We start from the raw sequence: 20,996 nt of genomic DNA, 5'->3' as shown, positions 1-20,996 counted from the left end.
ATTGCAGTATGTGCTGCAGCAGACCAAATAAGAGGGGAGTCTTGGGAGACGCAGGACAATGTGTTGCTAAGAGCGATGACATTTTACTTTTACTCCCAAAATGGCAATTAATCTGCAGACATATTTATACAGGGGACGTCGCTCTGGCATGTACAGGTTTAACTTAATATTTTATTATATATATGCAAACTGTTCTGTCCCCCCTGGTGCGGCCGATGTCTTGGTGCAGATGTGCACCGTCCTATTTGCATATTAAAGACAGTCCCTCGTCCTTAGGTGAGTCAGTGCTGTCTAAAATCACTTAGCATTTCTGCATGTGTCCTGACACTGGAGGAGCAGAGTAGCACTCCAAGTGTCAGTGTGGGTGCGCCTGCAGTGTGACTGCAGTGTCAGTGTAGGTACGCCTGCAGTGTGACTGCAGTGTCAGTGTGGGTGCGCCTGCAGTGTGACTGCAGTGTCCGTGTGGGTGCGCCTGCAGTGTGACTGCAGTGTCCGCGTGGGTGCGCCTGCAATGTGACTGCAGTGTCCGCGTGGGTGCGCCTGCAGTGTGACTGCAGTGTCTGCGTGGGTGTGCATGCAATGTGATGCAGGTACGTTCTGACACCTGGTTGCTGCCTGTATTTGACTGCCGATTCAATGAGGAAGGTAGTTGAAGTGAGCAGACAGCAGATCACAGCGCCGTGTCCCCCTCCTCACTGTGCTCCTCCTGTGTTGGATGCACACATGCACTGACGCTTGGAGTGTGCCGCTGTGCTCCTCCTGTGTTGGATGCACACATGCACTGATGCTTGGAGTGTGCCGCTGTGCTCCTCCTGTGTTGGATGCACACATGCACTGATCCTTGGAGTGTGCCGCTGTGCTCCTCCTGTGTTGGATGCACACATGCACTGACGCTTGGAGTGTGCCGCTGTGCTCCTCCTGTGTTGGATGCACACATGCACTGATGCTTGGAGTGTGCCGCTGTGCTCCTCCTGTGTTGTGTGCACACCCGCACTGACGCTTGGAGTGTGCCGCAGTGTTGGGTGCGGTGCAGTCATGAGATTTGGTGTTATGGTGCTCACTCTCACCAATGGATCACTATTAATCAAGACACAGGCCTGGCTAGTATTTTCCTATATTCGGTGGTATCGGTGCACCAGGCTTAGGCCGCGCAGAAATGTCCTCATTTTCATATCAAATGTGGCTTTTTCAGTGAACATTAAAGGGAACCTGTTACACCCTTTTTCAATTTTAACTGCCCCCCCTCTTGTTAGTGACGCAATGTAAGTGATGCACATTTTCTGACTAACAAGACAATGGAGCAGTTTAATATTAAAGGTTGTGACCAGTTCCTTTTGGGCTGAACTCTATATGGGTGGGATTATTTCTCCACAGATCATGTCCCCCATATAAATATTTCCGCAGTCTAGGTGTCATTTTGGGGTGACAGATTCCCTTTCAGTCAGCTTAAAAATCATCTCACCTGACGAATGAAAGTTTTTTGCTCGTGCATCGGGTGATGGACACTGTTTAGATAAATCAGTTTCCCATCTTTGGCTGCAGTGTTAATGCTGCTTTTTAAAGGGGTTTTCTCACATTGGGAACTTACCCCCTATCCTTGGGATGGGGAATAACTTTCCAATCGCTGGGGGTCCGACTACCGTGGTCCCGAGTGTTTCCCAGAACCAGAACATGCAGACAGAATGGATTCCGGGAGTAAAATTTCATAGTCCTGTCTCCTGAGCTGTGCACTTAAGAGGTCTTTTGAGCAATTGGTGGGGGTCTCAAGTCCCACCCCATGATGCCCCTTCTCCCTACTGAGCCCACCTCTGCCCTACTAATCTCCTCAGAATTAATGGACCTAAACCTATAAGATCTCGTCCAAAAGTTAAGTCTACTGCCTGGGACTAATCAGTATTGTGGTTCTTATATGGTCCACAGTCTAATGATGGCTGGTAACAACTACCAGCATCTCCTTACCATTGTTAAGGACATACTGAGAGTTGTACGTTAATGCAATATATAGATGTATATGGGTCTAACCTGACACTGCACTTGATTGCTGTGTGTAGTTGGCACTGTATTCATGTACTGATGGTGGTTTTGGCGATGTATTGTCTTCAGGGTGGGTTTGGTGATGTGCTATTGTGTTTAGGGTGGTTTTGGTGATATTACTGTATTGACAGTAGTTCTGTTGATGTATTACTGTACTAACTGTGGTTTTGGTTACGTATTATAGTATGTAGTGTGGTTTTAGTTATGTATTACTGTACTGATGGTGGTTCTGGTGATAGTCATGTGGCTGTTGTAATCTTTACCTTATCAGTCTTGATCCTAAAACATAGGGTCAGCGTGCTGGACTAAAAATACAGCTATCTGCATGTCTGTCAGCCGAATAAGTAATAGACTAAAGCCCCATACACTATAGTCTGATTTTTAGGCCGGCAGCTATCTTGCTCAGCTCTCCCATATATAGGAGCACTCATTCTGCCAAGTGTTTGTGTTCTCTATTAGAGCCGCTGCTGGACATCTCCGACAGCAGCTTATCATTTAGAGGATATTAGGATCTACACTCCGTAATTGGACATTCTGGATCCTTATTCCCCTGACAATCAGAATTGAGAGCCCCCATACACATTGGGCTATCAGCAGAACCTGTCGATATTGGCGGGTTTAGACCACTTTAGGTTAATGTGTATGGAGGTCTTAACTACTATCTGAAGGCTATGGGCTCTATCAGGGAATGTGCACACGTCTTGTAGTGGTCTGTGAACCCCCGGAATTATTCAGACAGAAAACACTTTAGGACAGTCATCATTTTATCCTGAAGCAAATATTTATTTTTTTTGCTGTGGCTTCTTGGTTGTTTTTTCCAACATCTTTTAGCTACTGGATTTTACTTATTTTTTTAAATGAACTAGTAAGCGGCATCCAAGCAGCAGGCGCCATATAATGGACCGGTCACTGTCAGCCGCTTCATGTCTGAGGAAACCTGACGCGCTTAAAAAAACTCCAAAGACTGAACATATGGACAGCAAGTCGTTTTACACTGCAGTGTATGAGTTCATTTCTTTAATATTTAGAGTTTGGGTTTTTTGGGCGGGTTATAGGGCGGATCTGTCTGAAAAAAAAAAAAAAAAAAAGCTGTGTGCACATACCCGTAATCTGACTGATCAGAAGGGGGCGCCACCACTGACAGTGCCTAGGGCAGCAAAAACCCCAAATACGGCCCTGGACCTAGGTCTTTTTTCAACCTAAGTAACTATGTAACTATGAGAAATTCCAGTAATAAGAGTATTGTATCCAAGACATTTACTGCCATAATGAGGGAACAGGTTGGGCGACCTCTGCTCCAGCAAAAAGGAAATGGAGGAAGAAGAAATGAAGAACATTAGTTTAGATACTCAGACTTTATTGGAAAAAATGTTTTGAGTGACAGGTTATTGGGACAATTTAGTAAGTATTTATAATCAAAGTCCCCTTAGAACAGGGGTCTCAAACTCATAGAAAAAAAAATGAGAGGGGACGCATTCTTTGCAGGACAAAGTGACATTTTTAATGATTCCATGTTTTTGTCTATACACCTTTGGATCACTTTTTTTTTAACATATTTTGCTTGTTTCTTATGACAAACCAGCACTTTTTTGTTTAGTTAAGTTTATATATAAAAAAAGCATTTTATTGCCCAAAAAAAGTCATGCTCTATTTTGAATTTTTTTTACATTTTATCACCTTCTTGTAATATTGTTTTACAATTAACAGCATCATACAGTAATCTTAGCTAACATCTTGTAGTAATGTCCCCATCTGTGTGCATATGTAATGTCCCCCATCCTTGTAGTATTGGGCTCATCCTTGTGCCCTGTAGTATTGTGCTCATCCTTGTGCCCTGTAGTATTGTGCTCATCCTTGTGCCCTTAGTATTGTGGCCATCTTTATGCCTTGTAGTATTGTGCCCATCCTTGTGCCCAGTAGTATTGTGCCCATCCTTGTGCCCTGTAGTATTGTGCCCATCTTTGTAGTATTGTGCTCATCCTTGTGCCCTGTAGTATCGTGTACATCCTTGTGTCCAGTAGTATTGTGCCCATGCTGTAGTATTGTGCTCATCCTTGTGCCCTGTAGTACTGTATCCATCCTTGTGCCCTGTAGTAATGTGCTCATCCTTGTACCCTATAGTATTATGCCCATCCTTGTAGTATTGTGTTCATCATTGTGCCCTGTAGAATTGTGATCATTTTTGTGCCCTGTAGTAATGTGCTTATCCTTGTGCCCTGTAGTATTCTATCTATCCTTGTGCCCTGTAGTTTTGTACCCAGTAATATTGTGTCCATCCATGTGCCCTGTAGTATTGTGCCCATCCTTGTGCCCTGTAGTATTGTGCCCATCCTTGTAGTATTGTGCCCATCCTTGTAGTATTGTGTCCATCCTTGTGCCCAGAAGTATTGTGCTCATCCTTGTGAACATCCTTGTAGTATTGTCCATCTTTGTGCCCTGTAGTATCGTGCCCATCCTTGTAGTATTGTGCCCATCCTTGTAGTATTGTACCCATCCTTGTGCCCTGTAGTATTGTGCTCATCCTTGTGCCCTGTACTATTATGCCCATCCTTTAGTAATACACTAAAAAAAATTCTCACCTTTCCTCAGTTCCCTCTTATTAAGCTTTGTGCAGCATATTTCAGCTGCATCCAAAATGCTGCGATATACAGTACAAGCAAAAGGATTCTTAACACTATAACTACTGGACTCGTGACACCTATATAGAAATACATAGTGCAAAGTAGTCAAAATTACTACCTCAGTAGTTCAAGTGTTAAAGGGCCAGCATGCCCTAACCTGAAACAACATCTCAGCCAAGGGCTGAGAGGCACTAGATAGTTAAGGCATCCTCCCTCTATGGTAGATACCTGAGCAATATGGTGTATCCTTTGAGACAAGAAGAGGGAGGAGGAATGTTGGGTATTTTTGGGGGGAGGGTTGCAATCCTCTTGTCCATATAGTGAATATAAATATATAACAATGTGAAATGTTCAATGTACATGGAATATTACTTTGACTTTTAGAAAACAGACGTCTTTTAGTAACTGTATTTATTATAATTCTAATGTAACTTCTAGCGTGCTTTCCCTTTCTTGTTTACTTGCTTTTTTTTTTTTACTATCTCTTTTTTTGTGTTTTCTTGTTCAGTTTGCCAAATACTCTATATGGTTTCTTCTCATGTGAATTTTCTCAGTGGTTATCAAATTAAAATTTAAGTAAGATATTTGTCATCTTATACAGTGGTGTTCATAAGTCCTGCATAGGATAAATTGATTTTTCAGGTTTTAAACGTTTTCGGTCGAATATCTTCGATACTAATATGACATATTATATATGGTTTTGTTCAGAAAACAATTTTGCATTCTCTCTCTGTAATATTTTTAGCTTTTGAAGCAGTTTTGCATGAAATTATAGCAACAATATGGGAATTGAAAGCACAACTAAATATTGTACAGCTTCCGATCCAAAATTAGCCAATCACAGATGAGGTTCTTGTGACCAATCATAACCTGGATATGGCAGCCAATCACATTCCATTCCATTGCATCACATCTGCTGCTTAGTTTGTTAGTTTTATCTGTAGGTCTGTCTAGTGAATCATACTGTAGAGCTTTATGATGGGAGCCTTCAGATTTTTGTCAGCGGAGGATCGTGTGCGAGTTGTGGTGCTACATGAAGAGGGTTATACTGGCCCCCAGATCGCAGGGAAGGTCGGCTGTAATCAGAGGACAGTTGTAAGAATTTTGCAGAAACATAAGCAGCTTGGAATTACCCAGGACAAGCCCAGATCTGGTCGGCCCAGAAAGTCAACTAAAAGGGAGGATAGAGTACTGATAAGAACATCCCTTGCCAATCGAAAGCTCACCTCTCCTCAGCTTCTGCGAGAATGGCAAGAAAAGTGCAATATTGAGGTAGCAACATCAACTGTTAGGAAGAGATGTTTGGAAGCAGGATTGAGAGGGTGCAAGGCCCGAAGGAAGCCATTGATGACAACCATACAAAGACAAAGGCGAAAACTGTGGGCATTGAAATATTCAAAATGGAGGAAGGAGGAGTGGGAAAAAGTGCTATTTAGTGATGAAAGCACTTTTTGCATTTTAGGAAATGATGGCAAGTCTTATGTGAGAAGGTTTCCACATGAAGAGTACAAGCCAGAGTGTTTGAGCTTCTCTGTGAAACATCCGATGAAAGTAATGGTCTGGGGCTGTATGGCAGCCAATGGTGTTGGAAGGCTTCATATTGTGGAGGGTATGGTTAATGCAAAAAAATACATAGACATCCTTAATAAGAAAATGCTGCCTTCTGCTCAACACCTGTTTTCAGGGGATTATATCTTCCAGGATGATAATGCTCCTTGTCACAGAGCTAAGACAGTAACGGAATGGAAAACAATGAACAAGGTGGCTACTATTGACTGGCCAGCCCAGTCCCCAGACCTCAATCCAATTGAAAATTTGTGGCACAAGGTATCAATAGAGATATCTAAAAAACAGTCAAGGACCAAAAGAGAGTTGATTGAGGCTTTGATACAGGCCTGGAACAACATCATCACTCGGGAACATCTGCAGAAGCTTGTTCACTCAATGCCACAGAGATGCAAGTTGGTGCTCAAGAGCAAAGGCTGACAAAGTATTAGAAGCTAAAGATGCACTCAAAAGGCCCTTTTCAGGACTATGAATTACATAAAAATAATAAATCTTAAAAAGTAAAATTTAAGTCTGTGTGAGCTTGCATTGGACGTTAATGAACTTAGAAACCTGTTCACCATTCTACACACTGTACTGGTGTAGGTATGGTTATGCTGTAAAAAAATATCAAAAATGCACATATCATAACAATCTATACACTTGGGACATTCAAAAATGAGTATGGCATACAATGAGGGATTACAAAAACATATATGTTCCACCAGTTTCACTGTAGAGATGCAGAAGTATGAAATATGTAGTTTTCTTTATGCCTATGCAGAACTTATGAACACCACTGTAGGTATGATAATGGCTTCTACCCTTGTGAGTTTTGTGATGTTTAAAAAGATCACATTTGTGTGTAAAATATTTACCTTATTCTAAACATGTTCTCCCCTGTGTGAATTCTTTGGTGTTTAGCAAGATTATATTTTTTGTTAAAACATTTCCCACATTCTGAACATGAATATGGCTTCTCCCCCGAGTGAATTCTCTGGTGTTTAACAACACATGTTTTAGATGCAAAACATTTCCCACATTCTAAACATGAGAATGGCTTCTCCCCTGTGTGAGTTCTCAGGTGTATAACAAGTTCTGATTTCTGTACAAAACATTTCCCACATTCTGAACATGAATATGGCTTCTCCCCTGTGTGAGTTCTCTGGTGTATAACAAGTTCTGATTTCTGTACAAAACATTTCCCACATTCTGAACATGAATAAGGCTTCTCCCCCGTGTGAGTTCTTTGATGTCTAACAAAATGTGATTTGTGTGCAAAACATTTCCCACATTCTGAACATGAATATGGGGCTTCTCCCCCGTGTGAGTTCTCTGATGTGTAACAAGATGAGATTTTATTTTAAAACATTTCCCACATTCTGAACATGAAAAAGGCTTCTCCCCTGTGTGAGTTCTCTGGTGCATAACAACATTAGTTTTTGTTCTAAAACATTTCCCACATTCTGAACATGAATAAGGCTTCTCCCCCGTGTGAGTTCTTTGATGTCTAACAAAATGTGATTTGTGTGCAAAACATTTCCCACATTCTGAACATGAATATGGCTTCTCCCCCGTGTGAGTTCTCTGATGTGTAACAAGATGAGATTTTATGTTAAAACATTTCCCACATTCTGAACATAAAAAAGGCTTCTCCCCTGTGTGAGTTCTCTGGTGCATAACCACATAATTTTTTTTTGTAAAACATTTCCCACATTCTGAACATGAATATGGCTTCTCCCCCGTGTGAGTTCTCTGGTGTATAATAAAATTTGGTTTATGGGTAAAATATTTCCCACATTCTGAACATGAATATGGCTTCTCCCCAGTGTGAATTCTCATATGTGTAACAAAATGTGATTTACGTGCAAAACATTTACTACATTCTGAACATGAATATGGCTTCTCCCCCGTGTGAGTTCTCTGGTGTGTAACAAGATGAGATTTTTTGTTAAAACATTTCCCACATTCTGAACATGAATATGCCTTCTCCCCTATGTGATTTCTCTGGTAACTAACAGAGTCTGAAGAAATTTTTTTCTCACCTGTGTGAATTTTTTTATGTACTTTTTGATATTCTGAAGTTGAAAATAGCTTCTTTGTTGTCTGAGCACTTTGATTTTTAATGTCTCTTTTGTGTATTTTGTTTCTGTTAATAGTATGTGATGAATCAAAAGGTTCGACTTGTTTAAAAGAATCAGATGATAGCTCTTTGCTGTGAAGGGATGATGGTATATCTGGAATAGTGGAATTTGCTTCGGTTATATCTTGTGGGATATTAGGGTCATCTGATTTAAAAACTGAAGATGTCAGTTGTGCCTCTAATCGCCTGGTACAGTCATCTGCCAAGAATAAAAATTATTTTAATAATATATACAAATTTAAGGATATACAGTGGTACCTCGCTTAACGAGTAACCCACTTAACGAAAATTTCGCTTAACAAGCAAAGCTTTCTGTAAATTTGTAACCCGCTTTCCGAGAAAGCTTTGCTGTACGAGCGAAATCCTCACCTCAGACACTTCCGGTTCCGTCCATCCACCGCGCTCTGACCCGCACTTTGAGTCCACACAAACACACACACAAGCACGCACAAACACACATGCACGCACACACATACAGTATTATGCTCACCTTACCTTCCGTTCCACCGGAGGTCTCATGGTTCTTGTAGTTCCCGGGTACATCACGACGTGCTCGCGGCGAACTACAAGTACCATGAGGCCGGCGGTGGAACGGAAGGTAAGGTGAGCATATAATATGTGTACCTTCCGTTTCATCGCCGGCCTCCTGGGTCCTGTAGTGCTCCGCTCCACTCCAGGCATCTGTATACATAGCGACGAAGCAGGAACTTCCTGGTTCCTGTCACCGCTACTCAAAGGCAGCGCGCTGGCCAATCAGAGGCAAGCGGCTCTGCCTTGACGCCAGCGCTCTGGCAGGAAGTTCCTCCCTCGTCGTTATGGTAACCTGATACACGACCCGCACCGGAGAACAGCAAGTCCCAGGTGACTGGCGATGGAACGGGAGGTAAGGTGAGCATATAATATGTGCGTGTGCTTGCGTGCTTTTGTGTGTTTGTGTGTGTTTGTATGTGTTTGTATGTGCTTGTACATGTGTGGAATGACAGAATAAGGGACCAGGATGGGACATTTAACTAGTTGTGGAACGAATTGTCAGCATTGCAATGATTTCCTATGGGAAATCTTGCTCTGCTGAACGAGTAACTTGGTTAACAAGCACACTCCCAGAACGGATTGTTCTCATTAAGCAAGGTTCCACTGTAATTTTATAAAATAGTTTGTAATACCGTAACCAGCATTCCCTTACTGTCCTGTCCTCCTTTCCTCGGTAAGGACACTGGCATACTTAATATCCCGGCCGCTTATAATGGTTTCCATGTCCATTATTTACATGGTATCCATGCACACCAAGCAGGTCTTTTGGGAGTGCGCATGACTGTATTCTTAAAGGTACAGCGTGCCCTGACCTGGAACAGCATCTCAGCCTAGGGCTGAGAGGCACTAGATAGTTAAAGCATCCTCCCTCTATGGTAGGTGCCTAAGCAATATGGTATATCCTTTGAGACATGTGGCTAAATGTCAGGTCCCATGCAACTTGCTGAGTTTTATGCTGTCTTTGCAAACATGTATGGAACCTATTATCCGTTGTGCTAGCTGTACCTGCTGCATCTATCTATACCAGCTATGCCTGCGGGACCTGCAGCATCTACCAGTAGACCATGATGTTCAACCCTCTTTGTTCATTTTGCTTCCCCTATATTGGAATAATAAGCCACCAGATAGTGTTTTGTTGGCCAAAATTATACCAAACTGCTACTACAAAGTCCTTGATGCTTCTCAGCCTCGCAGTGTACCCAGACACTGTTAGTATCTACATGTTTGACATTGCAAGAAACCACATACAAATTTACAGATTGTGTGTCTCGTGGAGCAAGAGATGGGTACTGTGTAGTCTGCACTAAAATGGCAGATTTACAATTTTCACTCTACAACATCCACTTCTTGCTAATTTACTGAGACTGTCTGTGGAGTCAAAGTAGTCATTTACACTAAAGAAGAAAACAGTAAATGTTATTTACTGACTGTATGTTGTGGTATTTGAACACTTTTAATTCTTTAAAATGTGTCGAATTTCAGTTTTTGTATTTTTTTTAAATAAACGGAAAAAACAACAACCTCACATTACAGCTAAGAAAATAGAATATGCCACAGAAAAAAAAAATCTCAGAAACACTGGGTTCAGATTCAGCATTACAAAGGTGTTATCATGTAAAGTGACAGATGTCAGATTGGAGAAATGGGGCCTGGATAGGAGCAGAAAACTGGCTGCAGTGGAAAGCCATGAAATAAGAGTGGCTTTGGTACTAACTACTATAGAGAAAACTGTGACTATAGACAATATCTACTAAAATGACCGCCCTCCACCCGACAGCCTTCACCGTCAGTGATTTAGTAACTAGAGGTGACACATCTGGAGTAATTACAGTATGTGGCTCGGGGGCTCTCGGCAATCCAAACTATTGTAGGGGCCAATATCTTCTGTCAGATGAGATTCTTGAAGAAATATTAGACATTTACTTTCTGCCTCTCGGACTCCACAATGGACGGCTCCAGAACAAGTTCTTATATAATGGACATTTGTACAATTCAGAGAAAATATCTTTCAGGATCTTGAAGGTAAAAATATTAGATCTTTATGTGTTATTACTTTCCTTTTTTTTCTAATTACATTTTAGAAATCCTGTGGGTGGGCTGCCCGGCCTCCATGTACCCACTGTGGGGTAATCCTAACCTCCCTCATATGTTACAGTTACCCTGTGCCCAACTTTGGATACAAACGCGCCTATCAGCACATTCATCAGAAGGGAGAGAAGGAAGATCCATCAATAAGAGGCCGAGATTCTAGGAAGATGGAGTCATTGCTCTCAGTGGGAGAAACAATAAGAATCTTGTAGTTATACTTATTAATGGAGAACAAAAATAAAATAAATGATGTTGTGACGCCCTGGCTTATCAGGTCATCACAGGGTATTGTGCAATCTGCCCTTCTGCACAATATCCACCTCCTCTTTGGTTACGGGTCCCTGACCTTTGGTGTTGCCAAGAACAAGCTAATCAAAATCCTAGGAGCACTCTGCACCACACCCACCAGTGGACGGCCTGAGTGGAATAGGGTCTCCCACTTGGGGGGTTGGTTAAAGGGAGGTCAGGAGTGTCAGGAGCGGCGCAGAGTAGTGTTGGAGGTGAAAGTGAGAAGAGGTCAGGAGCTACTAGGTGGCAGATGTTGGTCTGGGCCTGGTAGGAGCTGGACCCCGGTCGCAGGGGACCATGAAAAGGGGCACGGACTGTCGAGGAGGTCAGCCGGCAGCCTTGTGCCATCACCGGGCAGGGGCCAGGGCATGACGGGGGACGTGGACCCTAGGTCAGGAAGTAGCTTCAGGCGTCCTGGCAATTTACCCAAAGAGGACGGAGCCTTCAAGATCCGTTCTCCACCCGCTCCAAAATCGGGGTACTAGCGCAAAGAGGGGGATAGGACTTTCCACACATACGGTCCAGAAAATCCCAAGCGTGAACCCTGAGAGCAAGCTCAACCAGTTAGCCATACTGGTGAGCAGGACCCTATTAGTATCACACTAAAGGTACCACCTAGAAGAAAAGGTGCCACAGTAAAGGTCACAGACTAACAGGCAACACCAACGGGCACGGAATCCAGGCGTGCTCCCTCTCAGCGGCAGTGGTGTCAAGAACTTTGGTTTACCACAGTTGTCGGTGTCAGTGTTATTGGACTGAGTACACAGGTGACCCTTACCGTCCCAACGGCACCTCCCCGTCGCCCTCATCGAGTCCCAGGGCATTCCCCCTAACCGTGGAGGGGTTAAACACCTGGCTGCCCACACCATCACCACCGGGTACTCCCAGTTGCAGCGGTGGTACTCCACTTTACCACACACCACGGGTGGGGTCACGAACTTTGCACATCATTCCCTGTAAATACTCCCCCGTTTTATCCGAGTGGCCGCGCGACCCCGACCCCCGAGTCCAGAGATTCCTCGAGCCACCGCGGATCCGGATCCAAGCAGCCTGGCTGCTGACGCAGGGGCAGCACAATGTTACAAAGCAAGCTTTCCAGACTACTTAGTTCTCTTCATCAACTACAAGATTATTATTTTGTTTCTCCTATTGAGAGCAATCAATCTTTATTCAACTGGTGAATACGGCACCAAACAATGAATCTAGGAGTTCAACAGCATCATTACCCTCCACTTTCTCTTAGGGGTCCACCATACTTATTTCTTTTTTCTTTGCAGATTAGGGATCTGGGCAGCTAAGGATCAACGTCTTCTAATTTCATGGGATAGGATGGATCCTACCTGTAAGATCTGGCTGATACAGATCTCACTCCAACAGAAGATCGAGCAATGCTCAAAATAATGGGGATAGTTTTTGGGTGGAGGAGCATGTGGTGGTCTAGCAGCAGAATGGTGACCATTTGATATGGCCGGACTACAACCCTGATAAAGCAGCCACAGCCGGTGACTGAGAAGAATCTGTGACTTCTCTGCATTTAGTGGTCACTACTCACCTGGGCGGTTATCTGTAGGAATCTCCTCTTTACTCCGCTCATCACCCCTCACATATGTCTCTGTAGTATTAATATGGGGCAGATTTTCCCCCTGAAACAAATATTGTAAAAGTCACAGACAGATGGAGAAGTCACATCTATGATTAGCTCTAATCCTGCCATCTCCACCGCTCTCATTACACAAGTATAACACATATAATACTGGAGGATAAAACAAGACTGAGCACAAGACCTTCACAGCCGTCTACACATCATAGGGAGATTTCATGGCACCTTCTCTTCATCTACCTGATGATCCTGAGGAACATCGGGATCTTCTTGTTTACAGTCCTGTGGGAGAAGAGGACGGGGACATCTCTCTGGTGTTGTCCTCTTACTGGATAGAACTGGAGGAGGCACATACAGGGACTGAATTCATTCCTTACATACAGATAATTATAGGCCGTGTGTATTTAGTCCTGTCTATTACCTGGTGATGTGAGGGGCTGGGGAACCTCCATCATGACGTCCTTGTACAGATCTTTGTGTCCTTCGAAATACTCCCACTCCTCCATGGAGAAATAGACGGTGACGTCCTGACACCTTATAGGAACCTGACACATACAATGATACCGTCACCCCCGATCCCTTCATAGCGTTACTGTATAATGTCCCAGCATTCCCAGCAGTGTCACCTCTCCAGTCAGCAGCTCTATCATCTTGTAGGTGAGTTCTAGGATCTTCTGGTCATTGATGTCCTCATGTATCGGGGGGTGAGGTGGAGGCCCTGTGATTGGGCTCAGGGGTCTTCCCCATCCCTCAGACACAGGGGCCTGACAGCGCTCACTAGAGCTCTTCTTCACTACTGTGTAATCCTGGTTATGGAGAGACACAGTAATATATCTCACTCCAGACATTTCCAGAGTCCTCACCTCTCCAGTTCTGTCCATCTGTTATTCCCATAGATAAGAATGATGTAATGTGACGTCATCAGAATCTCTCACCTCTCCAGTAAGCCGGAAGAGGATCTCTAGGGTGAGGTGTAATATCCTCTCCGCCAACTTGTCCCTGTCCATATCCATCCTCGATAGGTCAATTAGGAGAATTCTCTTATATAGAAGATCTCCACTGAGAGGATCCGATATTGTAGGGACCTGAATGGGGAGAAGATGACGATGTGACATTATAAATAGTAATATAATTACTGGAGACTTTATATCCGATAACTGGCTGCAGAAATAACGCTAACATGTATGGCACGAAGAAGAAGACAATTCCTGGTTTTGGGCTGCAGGAACCGAAATGAAGATTCTTGATCCAATAATATTACGAAGCGGCTTTTACTTGACATGTATGGCATGTGACTATTTTATAATATTCATCTGTTTGCTTGTTTTTAGGGGTTTTTTTTTGTATGTTTGCAGGTTTTTAGCTTTCTAGATTTTTTTGGATGATTTTTAAACTGCAATTTATTTTTAAATATTTGCAAAATTACTGCATAATAATGACATTGAAAAAGACGTGGGTGTGCGGGTGGACGAGAAAACCTACCAGTGCCAGGAAGTTGCTGCCAAGGCAGATAATATAATAGGATGCAGTGAACGAGGCACAGATGCTCCGGACAAGAACAGTTTTGCCTATATACAAGTCACTAGTGCGGCCACACTTATAATATTCTGTACAATTTTGGGCTCCAGTGAATGAGGAGGAAATAACTGAACTAGAGCGGGTGCATAGAAGAGTGACCATTAGGCCTGCGACACACATCCGTGCCCCCGGTACGTGTTTGGTACGTTTTTGCACATATCGGAGACATGGAGACACGTTGACCAATGTTACCCTATTGTAGAAGGCACACACACGTAAAACCACACAGAACGTGTGTCAGTGTGGTTAGTACGTGTGTGTGTTTTTCCACACGGTCGACATGTCCATTTTTGGCCGTCAACACGCAGGCACAGACCCGCTAAAGTCAATGGGTCCGTATCTGCATGGACGGCACACGTAGCATGTCCGTGTGCTACACGTACCGTCAGTGTGCGTTTTTAAACGAGCGATGTCGGTTTTTTTTTTTGTTAAATGTCAGTATACTTACCTTTTTTTCTGCTGTTCTCAGTCATCATCCCTTTTGCGCTCGGTCTGTAACTTCCCCTGTCGCATACTCACCGATCTCCATCACCAGCGCGGCGAAGAATAGCTGTGCCAAAGATACGCGGCTTCAATTAATTTGAAAAAGCCGGCCGCTCATTAATCAATCTACTATTCCCTGCTTCCCCCGCCCACAGGCGCCTATGATTGGTTGCAGTTAGACACGCCCACACGCTGAGTGACAGCTGTCTCACTGCAACCAATCACAGCCGCCGGTGGGCGGGTCTACACTGTGCAGTAAAATAAATAAATAATTAATTTAAAAAAAAACGACGTGCGCTCCCCCCCAATTTTGATACCAGCCAGGGTAAAGCCATACGGCTGAAGGCTGGTATTCTCAGGATGGGGAGCTCCACATTATGGGGAAACCCCCAGCCTAACAATATCAGCCAGCAGCCGCCCAGAATTGCCGTATCCATTAGATGCGTCCGTTGCGGAATTGTACCCGGGTCATCCTGAATTGCCCTGGTGCGTTGGCAATCGAGGTAATAAGGAGTTAATGGTAGCAACCCATAGCTGCTACTAAGTCCTAGATTAATCATGGCAGGCGTCTCCCCGAGAGTAATCTGAAAGTTAAAGTAAATAAACACATACACCAGAAAAAATTGTTTATTTGCAATGATAAACACTAACAAATACCCTCGTTCACCACTTTATTAAGCCCCAAAAACCCATCCATGTCCGGCGTAATCCATGGAGGTCCCGCGTCGCTTCCAGCTCTGCTACATGAAGGTGACAGGAGCTGCAGAAGAACACCGCCGCTCCTGTCAGCTCCATGAAGCAACTGAGGTGAGTATCGCGATCAGCGATGACGTCACTCAGGATACTCGCGGCCACCGCTGGATCCTCCAACTGTGACAGCAAGTCGCCCGAGTGACAGCGATGAAGTTACAGGTGAGTTGCGGTCTCGGGTGGAGGATCCAGCTAGCCGCGTGTAGCCTGAGTGACGGCAGCGCTAATCAGGGCGCTAACTTCAGTCACTCAGGGGATTATCGGTCACCGGTGAGTCCTTCACGGGTAACCGCTAATCAGTACGCGACACCCAGCCATAGCCGCGGTATGACAATGAAGTCGGGTGAAGTTCACCAGAGTTCATGCTCATCGCGCAACTCTGTCTGCTGTCAGCCGACATGTATCAATGACATTGTGCATCACACACGGATCATTTCACACGGACATTACATGTACGCATACACAGACATTCCACACGCACACATGGCAAGCATTCGCCATCACACGGATGTCACATGTACTGGAGAAACGCCCATAAAAAACGGGACACGGACCCGAAAAACGGAACGGGAGACACGTACGGTTTTTATGCGGAAGTGTGTTTTAGGCGTAAAAGGAATGAAAGGTCTGCAATAGGAGGACAGGTTAGCAAGCTTGGGGTTATTCATTTTAGGAACACAATGGCTACGAGGCGATTTTATTACAATGTACAAGTATATCAGGGGCATTACTGAGATATTTCTAATGAGCTTTTTACAACTGAGGCCTGTAATGATGACAAGGAGGTTCAATCATAATCACAGATGGGGATTCTTTACTGTAAGAGCAGTGAGAATATGGAACTCTCTGACACATGATGTGATAAATGTTGATAGACTACAAAAATTCAAGGTGGGCTTGGATGCCTTCCGTAAAAAGTATATTATTGCAGGTTATCAGGACTAGATTTTGTGATGGGACATTGATCCAGGGAACTAGTCTGATATTTTTAGTCATGAAGGAATTATGCCCCTTGTAAAAGGTATTCGCACCCCCGGAAGGTTTCCACTTATTTTAGCGTAATACCCACAAATGTAAATGCTTTTATTGTGATTTTATGTGATATACCAGCATTAAGTAACAAGTATTTGTGAAGTGTAAAGGAAATGATAGATAGTTTTCTAAATATTTAAAAATATAAATCTGAATATTGTGATGTGCATTTGTATTCAGTCCCTTGTAGTATGATGCCCCTGAGTGACCAATTGCCTCCAGAAGTCACATAATTAGTAAACTGAGTCACCAGTATCATTTATTCTCAGTATAACTACAGCTGTTTTGTGAAGGTTTCACAAGTTTTATTTCAGAACATTAGGGATCAAACAGCATCTTGAAAACCAGGGAACCCACCAGACAGGTCAGGGATAAAGTTGTGGAGAAGAGTAAAGCAGGGTTCAGGTATAAAAAAAAAATTGCCAAAGCTCTGAACATCTCACTAAGCACTTTTCAATCCATCATCCACAAATAGCAGAAGTATAGTGTGGAGACAAGAGGGTCAGTGAGTACAGTCGTCCGCTGGCCTAGCGGTCTTCAAAAAGACAGCTCAGACCAGGGTTCATCCCACTGAACGCTCGCACTCATTTGGGCAGAACACTTCTTAGACAACACAGGGTGAGGGAACCACACCTTGGTAGGACGTTACTGGTTCACCAACAGGCAAACACATATTGTACATTTCCAGCAAGATCACAAGGTGGTACAAGCAACAGAGTCTCTCCCATCCGTTGGCTCGCAAGGGATTAGAAACTCTGCGACTTCGGGGCTTCCTGGGCCAACTATCCCAGTCAGCAGCACCTCGGTTTTGATGAGCACCCGCTGAGAGGAGATAGCGGCAAGCTTAGAAAGATGACTGAGCACAGCAAGATATATAGCCAGGCAACTGAACTGTCCTCACCTGGGTTCTCCTGGCACAATTGTGGGCTCAGCATTGAGGAGTGAAGCACATCTGTGATCCTCCAGCTAAAAATGAGGATTTTATGCTGAAGTCCTGCAAAATGAATGTGGAAAGAGGAGCAAAGTCCTTTTTATACCCCTCAGTTCTCATTTCAGAGTATTGTATCTTACAGGATTGGTGGGAGATGGCTCCTCTCTCATTGGTTCAGTTCAATTCGACTGCATAATAATATTCCTCTAATTGACGTAGTCAAAGAGGCTGAAGCAATCAACATTTAACAGACAATAGGGCTCTGGTAAGTCTGACATGAAACAATGGCTAACTTCTCTTGATTTGGCAATCAAAGGCACAATATGTCTGGGTTAATTAAGAACAGTTCACTCCTCACACAAATCTCCAGATGCTGAGTTGTCACATTTAGCACAACTGCAAAACGACAAAGACATGGCCGTCCACCTAAACTGACATCCCAAGCAAGGAGAGCACTAATTATAGAAACGCAACCAAGAGGCCTATGGTCAGTAGAAAAGCAGGAGGGATCCAGAGCTCAAGGGGAGAATCTGTCCACAGGACAACTATAAGTCATAAACTCCACAAATTTGGCCTTTATGGAAGAGTGGACATTTTTAAAAGCAAATATAAAAATTGAAAATTCACAGACGCATTCATCAAATTTACCTGAGATAGAGCTGTTTTATAATGTAGAAGGGGCAAAAATATCACCTCTAGATGTGCAAAGCTGGTAGACGCATGCCCCAAGAGATTGGCAGCAGCAATTGAAGTGAAAGGAGGGTCCTGCAAAGTATTCACTCAGGGGGCTGAATACTAATGCACATCACAATTTTCAGAGTTAAATTTCTTAAAATATTTACAAATCCGTGTATAATTTCCTTTATACTTCACAAGTGTTTGCTACTTTGTGTTGGTATCACATAAACCCCCAATAAAATGTATTTGTTTGTGGCTGTAATGTGAAAAAATGTGGAAAAGTTCACCGGGTGTGAATAGTTTTTCAAAGAACGGTATGTCTACCTCCAACCTAAAAACTAGGAAATTTTGTCAGAAATGTTCTCCAGTCCACACCAGAGATATTTTATGTAGACCAAATATTTTGGTGCAAATTATGAGACTTTTTGCACTAAAAAGTCATAAACACAGGTCACAGGAAAAATACAAAGCGTTTCTATTGTGCGCAAATTTCATGATCCACTTGGACCAATATGAAGAATCTGGAACAAAAAACATTAATTAATACGAGAAGATGAAAAAAAAAGTGACTTAGAAAAACCCAACAGAATTGATGAGTTGGATGTAAGTTTTGTGGTGCGGAGCCCGTTATACCGGCAGACGGGATGTGACCGGAGGCAGAAATATTCAGGGAAGGGAAAGATTTTACACTTTCTAGATAAATCCTCTCTTCCCGGGATGTAACGGCCTCTAATGCCGGGATCACACGGCCGGATAAAGAATCATCACAGCTTCCTCCAGAAAACTAGGACAAGTCTTTTCTTATTTGTCGTCCATATACAATCCGGTATTTACAGCCGCTATTAATAATTTACAAGACCATTTACAGCTTCCTCCATTACAGAACTGCAATGTATCCGTAACACAATGTCTGCTGTATGGTGGAGCTGGTGGGAATCTAATGGTTTGTGCAGACACAGACCTGAATGGACGAGTCTCCTCCGATTTACGGAAGGCACTAGAGGATGCTGGGATTATTCTCACACGCAGATTCTGTCAGTGAGAAAGAAAATCCCCATCTGCACTGCCACATCCAATAACAATGGTCTGAGGGCGAGACGTTGTGTTATTTTATGGACAGCACTGAAAATACAGTAGTGTGAACGAGAACTAAAAGGAACCAAAGCTCTTATCTCTCCTAATCCTGCCATCTCCACCGCTCTCATTACACAAGTATAACACATATAATACTGGAGGATAAAACAAGACTGAGCACAAGACCTTCACAGCCGTCTACACATCATAGGGAGATTTCATGGCCCCTTCTCTCCATCTACCTGATGATCCTGAGGAACATCGGGGTCTTCTTGTTTACAGTCCTGTGGGAGAAGAGGACGAGGACATCTCTCTGGTGTTGTCCTCTTACTGGATAGACCTGGAGGAGACACATACAGGGGCTGAATTCATTCCTTACATACAGATAATTATAGGCCGTGTGTATTTAGTCCTGTCTATTACCTGGTGATGTGAGGGGCTGGGGAACCTCCATCATGACGTCCTTGTACAGATCTTTGTGTCCTTCTAAATACTCCCACTCCTCCATGGAGAAATAGACGGTGACGTCCTGACACCTTATAGGAACCTGACACATACAAGGATACCATCAGCCCCGATCCCTTCATAGCGTTACTGTATAATGTCCCAGCATTCCCAGCAGTGTTACCTCTCCAGTCAGCAGCTCAATCATCTTGTAGGTGAGTTCTAGGATCTTCTGGTCATTGATGTCCTCATGTATCGGGGGGTGAGGTGGAGGCCCCGTGATTGGGCTCAGGGGTCTTCCCCATCCCTCAGACACAGGGGCCTGACAGCGCTCACCAGAGGTCTTCTTCACTACTGTGTAATCCTGGTTATGGAGAGACACAGTAATAAATCTCACTCCAGACATTTCCAGAGTCCTCACCTCTCCAGTTCTGTCCATCTGTTATTCCCATAGATAAGAATGATGTAATGTGACGTCATCAGAAGCTCTCACCTCTCCAGTAAGCCGGAAGACGATCTCTAGGGTGAGGTGTAATATCCTCTCCGCCATCTTGTCCCTGTCCATATCCATCCTTCACGGGGCAATCAGGAGAATTCTCTTCCTTCTATAGAAGATCTCCACTGACAGGATCCGATATTATAAGGACCTGAATGGGAAGGAGATGAGCCGATATGTAGAATTAATGGAGATAAGGGAGGTGAGATATCATTTGGGAACTAAAAAATATTCAACATGAAATGTGCTATGTACCGGTAAATAGTACAACCATAAAAGTAGCACATTATCTGAACGGAAAAATAAAAGAGTAATTGCTCCTGGAATAAGAGTAGGAAAATACAAAAGAGCAAAAACAAATAATTTCCCAGTTTTTCGGTTAAGAACAGGGAATGGAATTAGGATTCGATGTATTCTTGTTTCTAACGGAAGACGAGGGGCACACGTGGTGTGCGGATCTGTGCACTCGCTGACGCACAATTTACCACCCATTTCTTGTATGAGGGCAACAAAATGGGAAAATTAACCCCATTATAAAATATGCCCACATTATATTTCACTCCTAAACTGGAAAAATTATGTAAATAAATTGTTTTAGATATTCTAAACTGGTTTCAGAGCTCGTAGACTTAAACCCCTTAATGACCGCGGGCAGTAAAATAATGTCCTAGCGATCATAG

General features: G+C 43.5%; 1 protein-coding gene across 1 annotated transcript in view; it reads right to left on the bottom strand.

The window, feature by feature from the left end:
- Nucleotides 1-3,320: 3,320 nt before the first annotated feature.
- The window catches only part of LOC142258809 (uncharacterized), a 63,566-nt gene continuing 45,890 nt past the window's right edge, over nt 3,321-20,996 (bottom strand). The window contains 3 exon segments of the mRNA XM_075331401.1: nt 3,321-7,512; nt 7,515-8,542; nt 12,803-12,872. Coding sequence (XP_075187516.1) covers nt 7,075-7,512; nt 7,515-8,542; nt 12,803-12,872 — 1,536 coding nt within the window. The 3' untranslated portion in view covers nt 3,321-7,074.

The sequence above is a fragment of the Anomaloglossus baeobatrachus genome (genome assembly GCF_048569485.1).
Source record: "Anomaloglossus baeobatrachus isolate aAnoBae1 chromosome 5 unlocalized genomic scaffold, aAnoBae1.hap1 SUPER_5_unloc_12, whole genome shotgun sequence".
In the NCBI taxonomy this organism is placed as follows: Eukaryota; Metazoa; Chordata; class Amphibia; order Anura; family Aromobatidae; genus Anomaloglossus; species Anomaloglossus baeobatrachus.
This window is presented reverse-complemented; position numbering and strand designations above follow the sequence as displayed.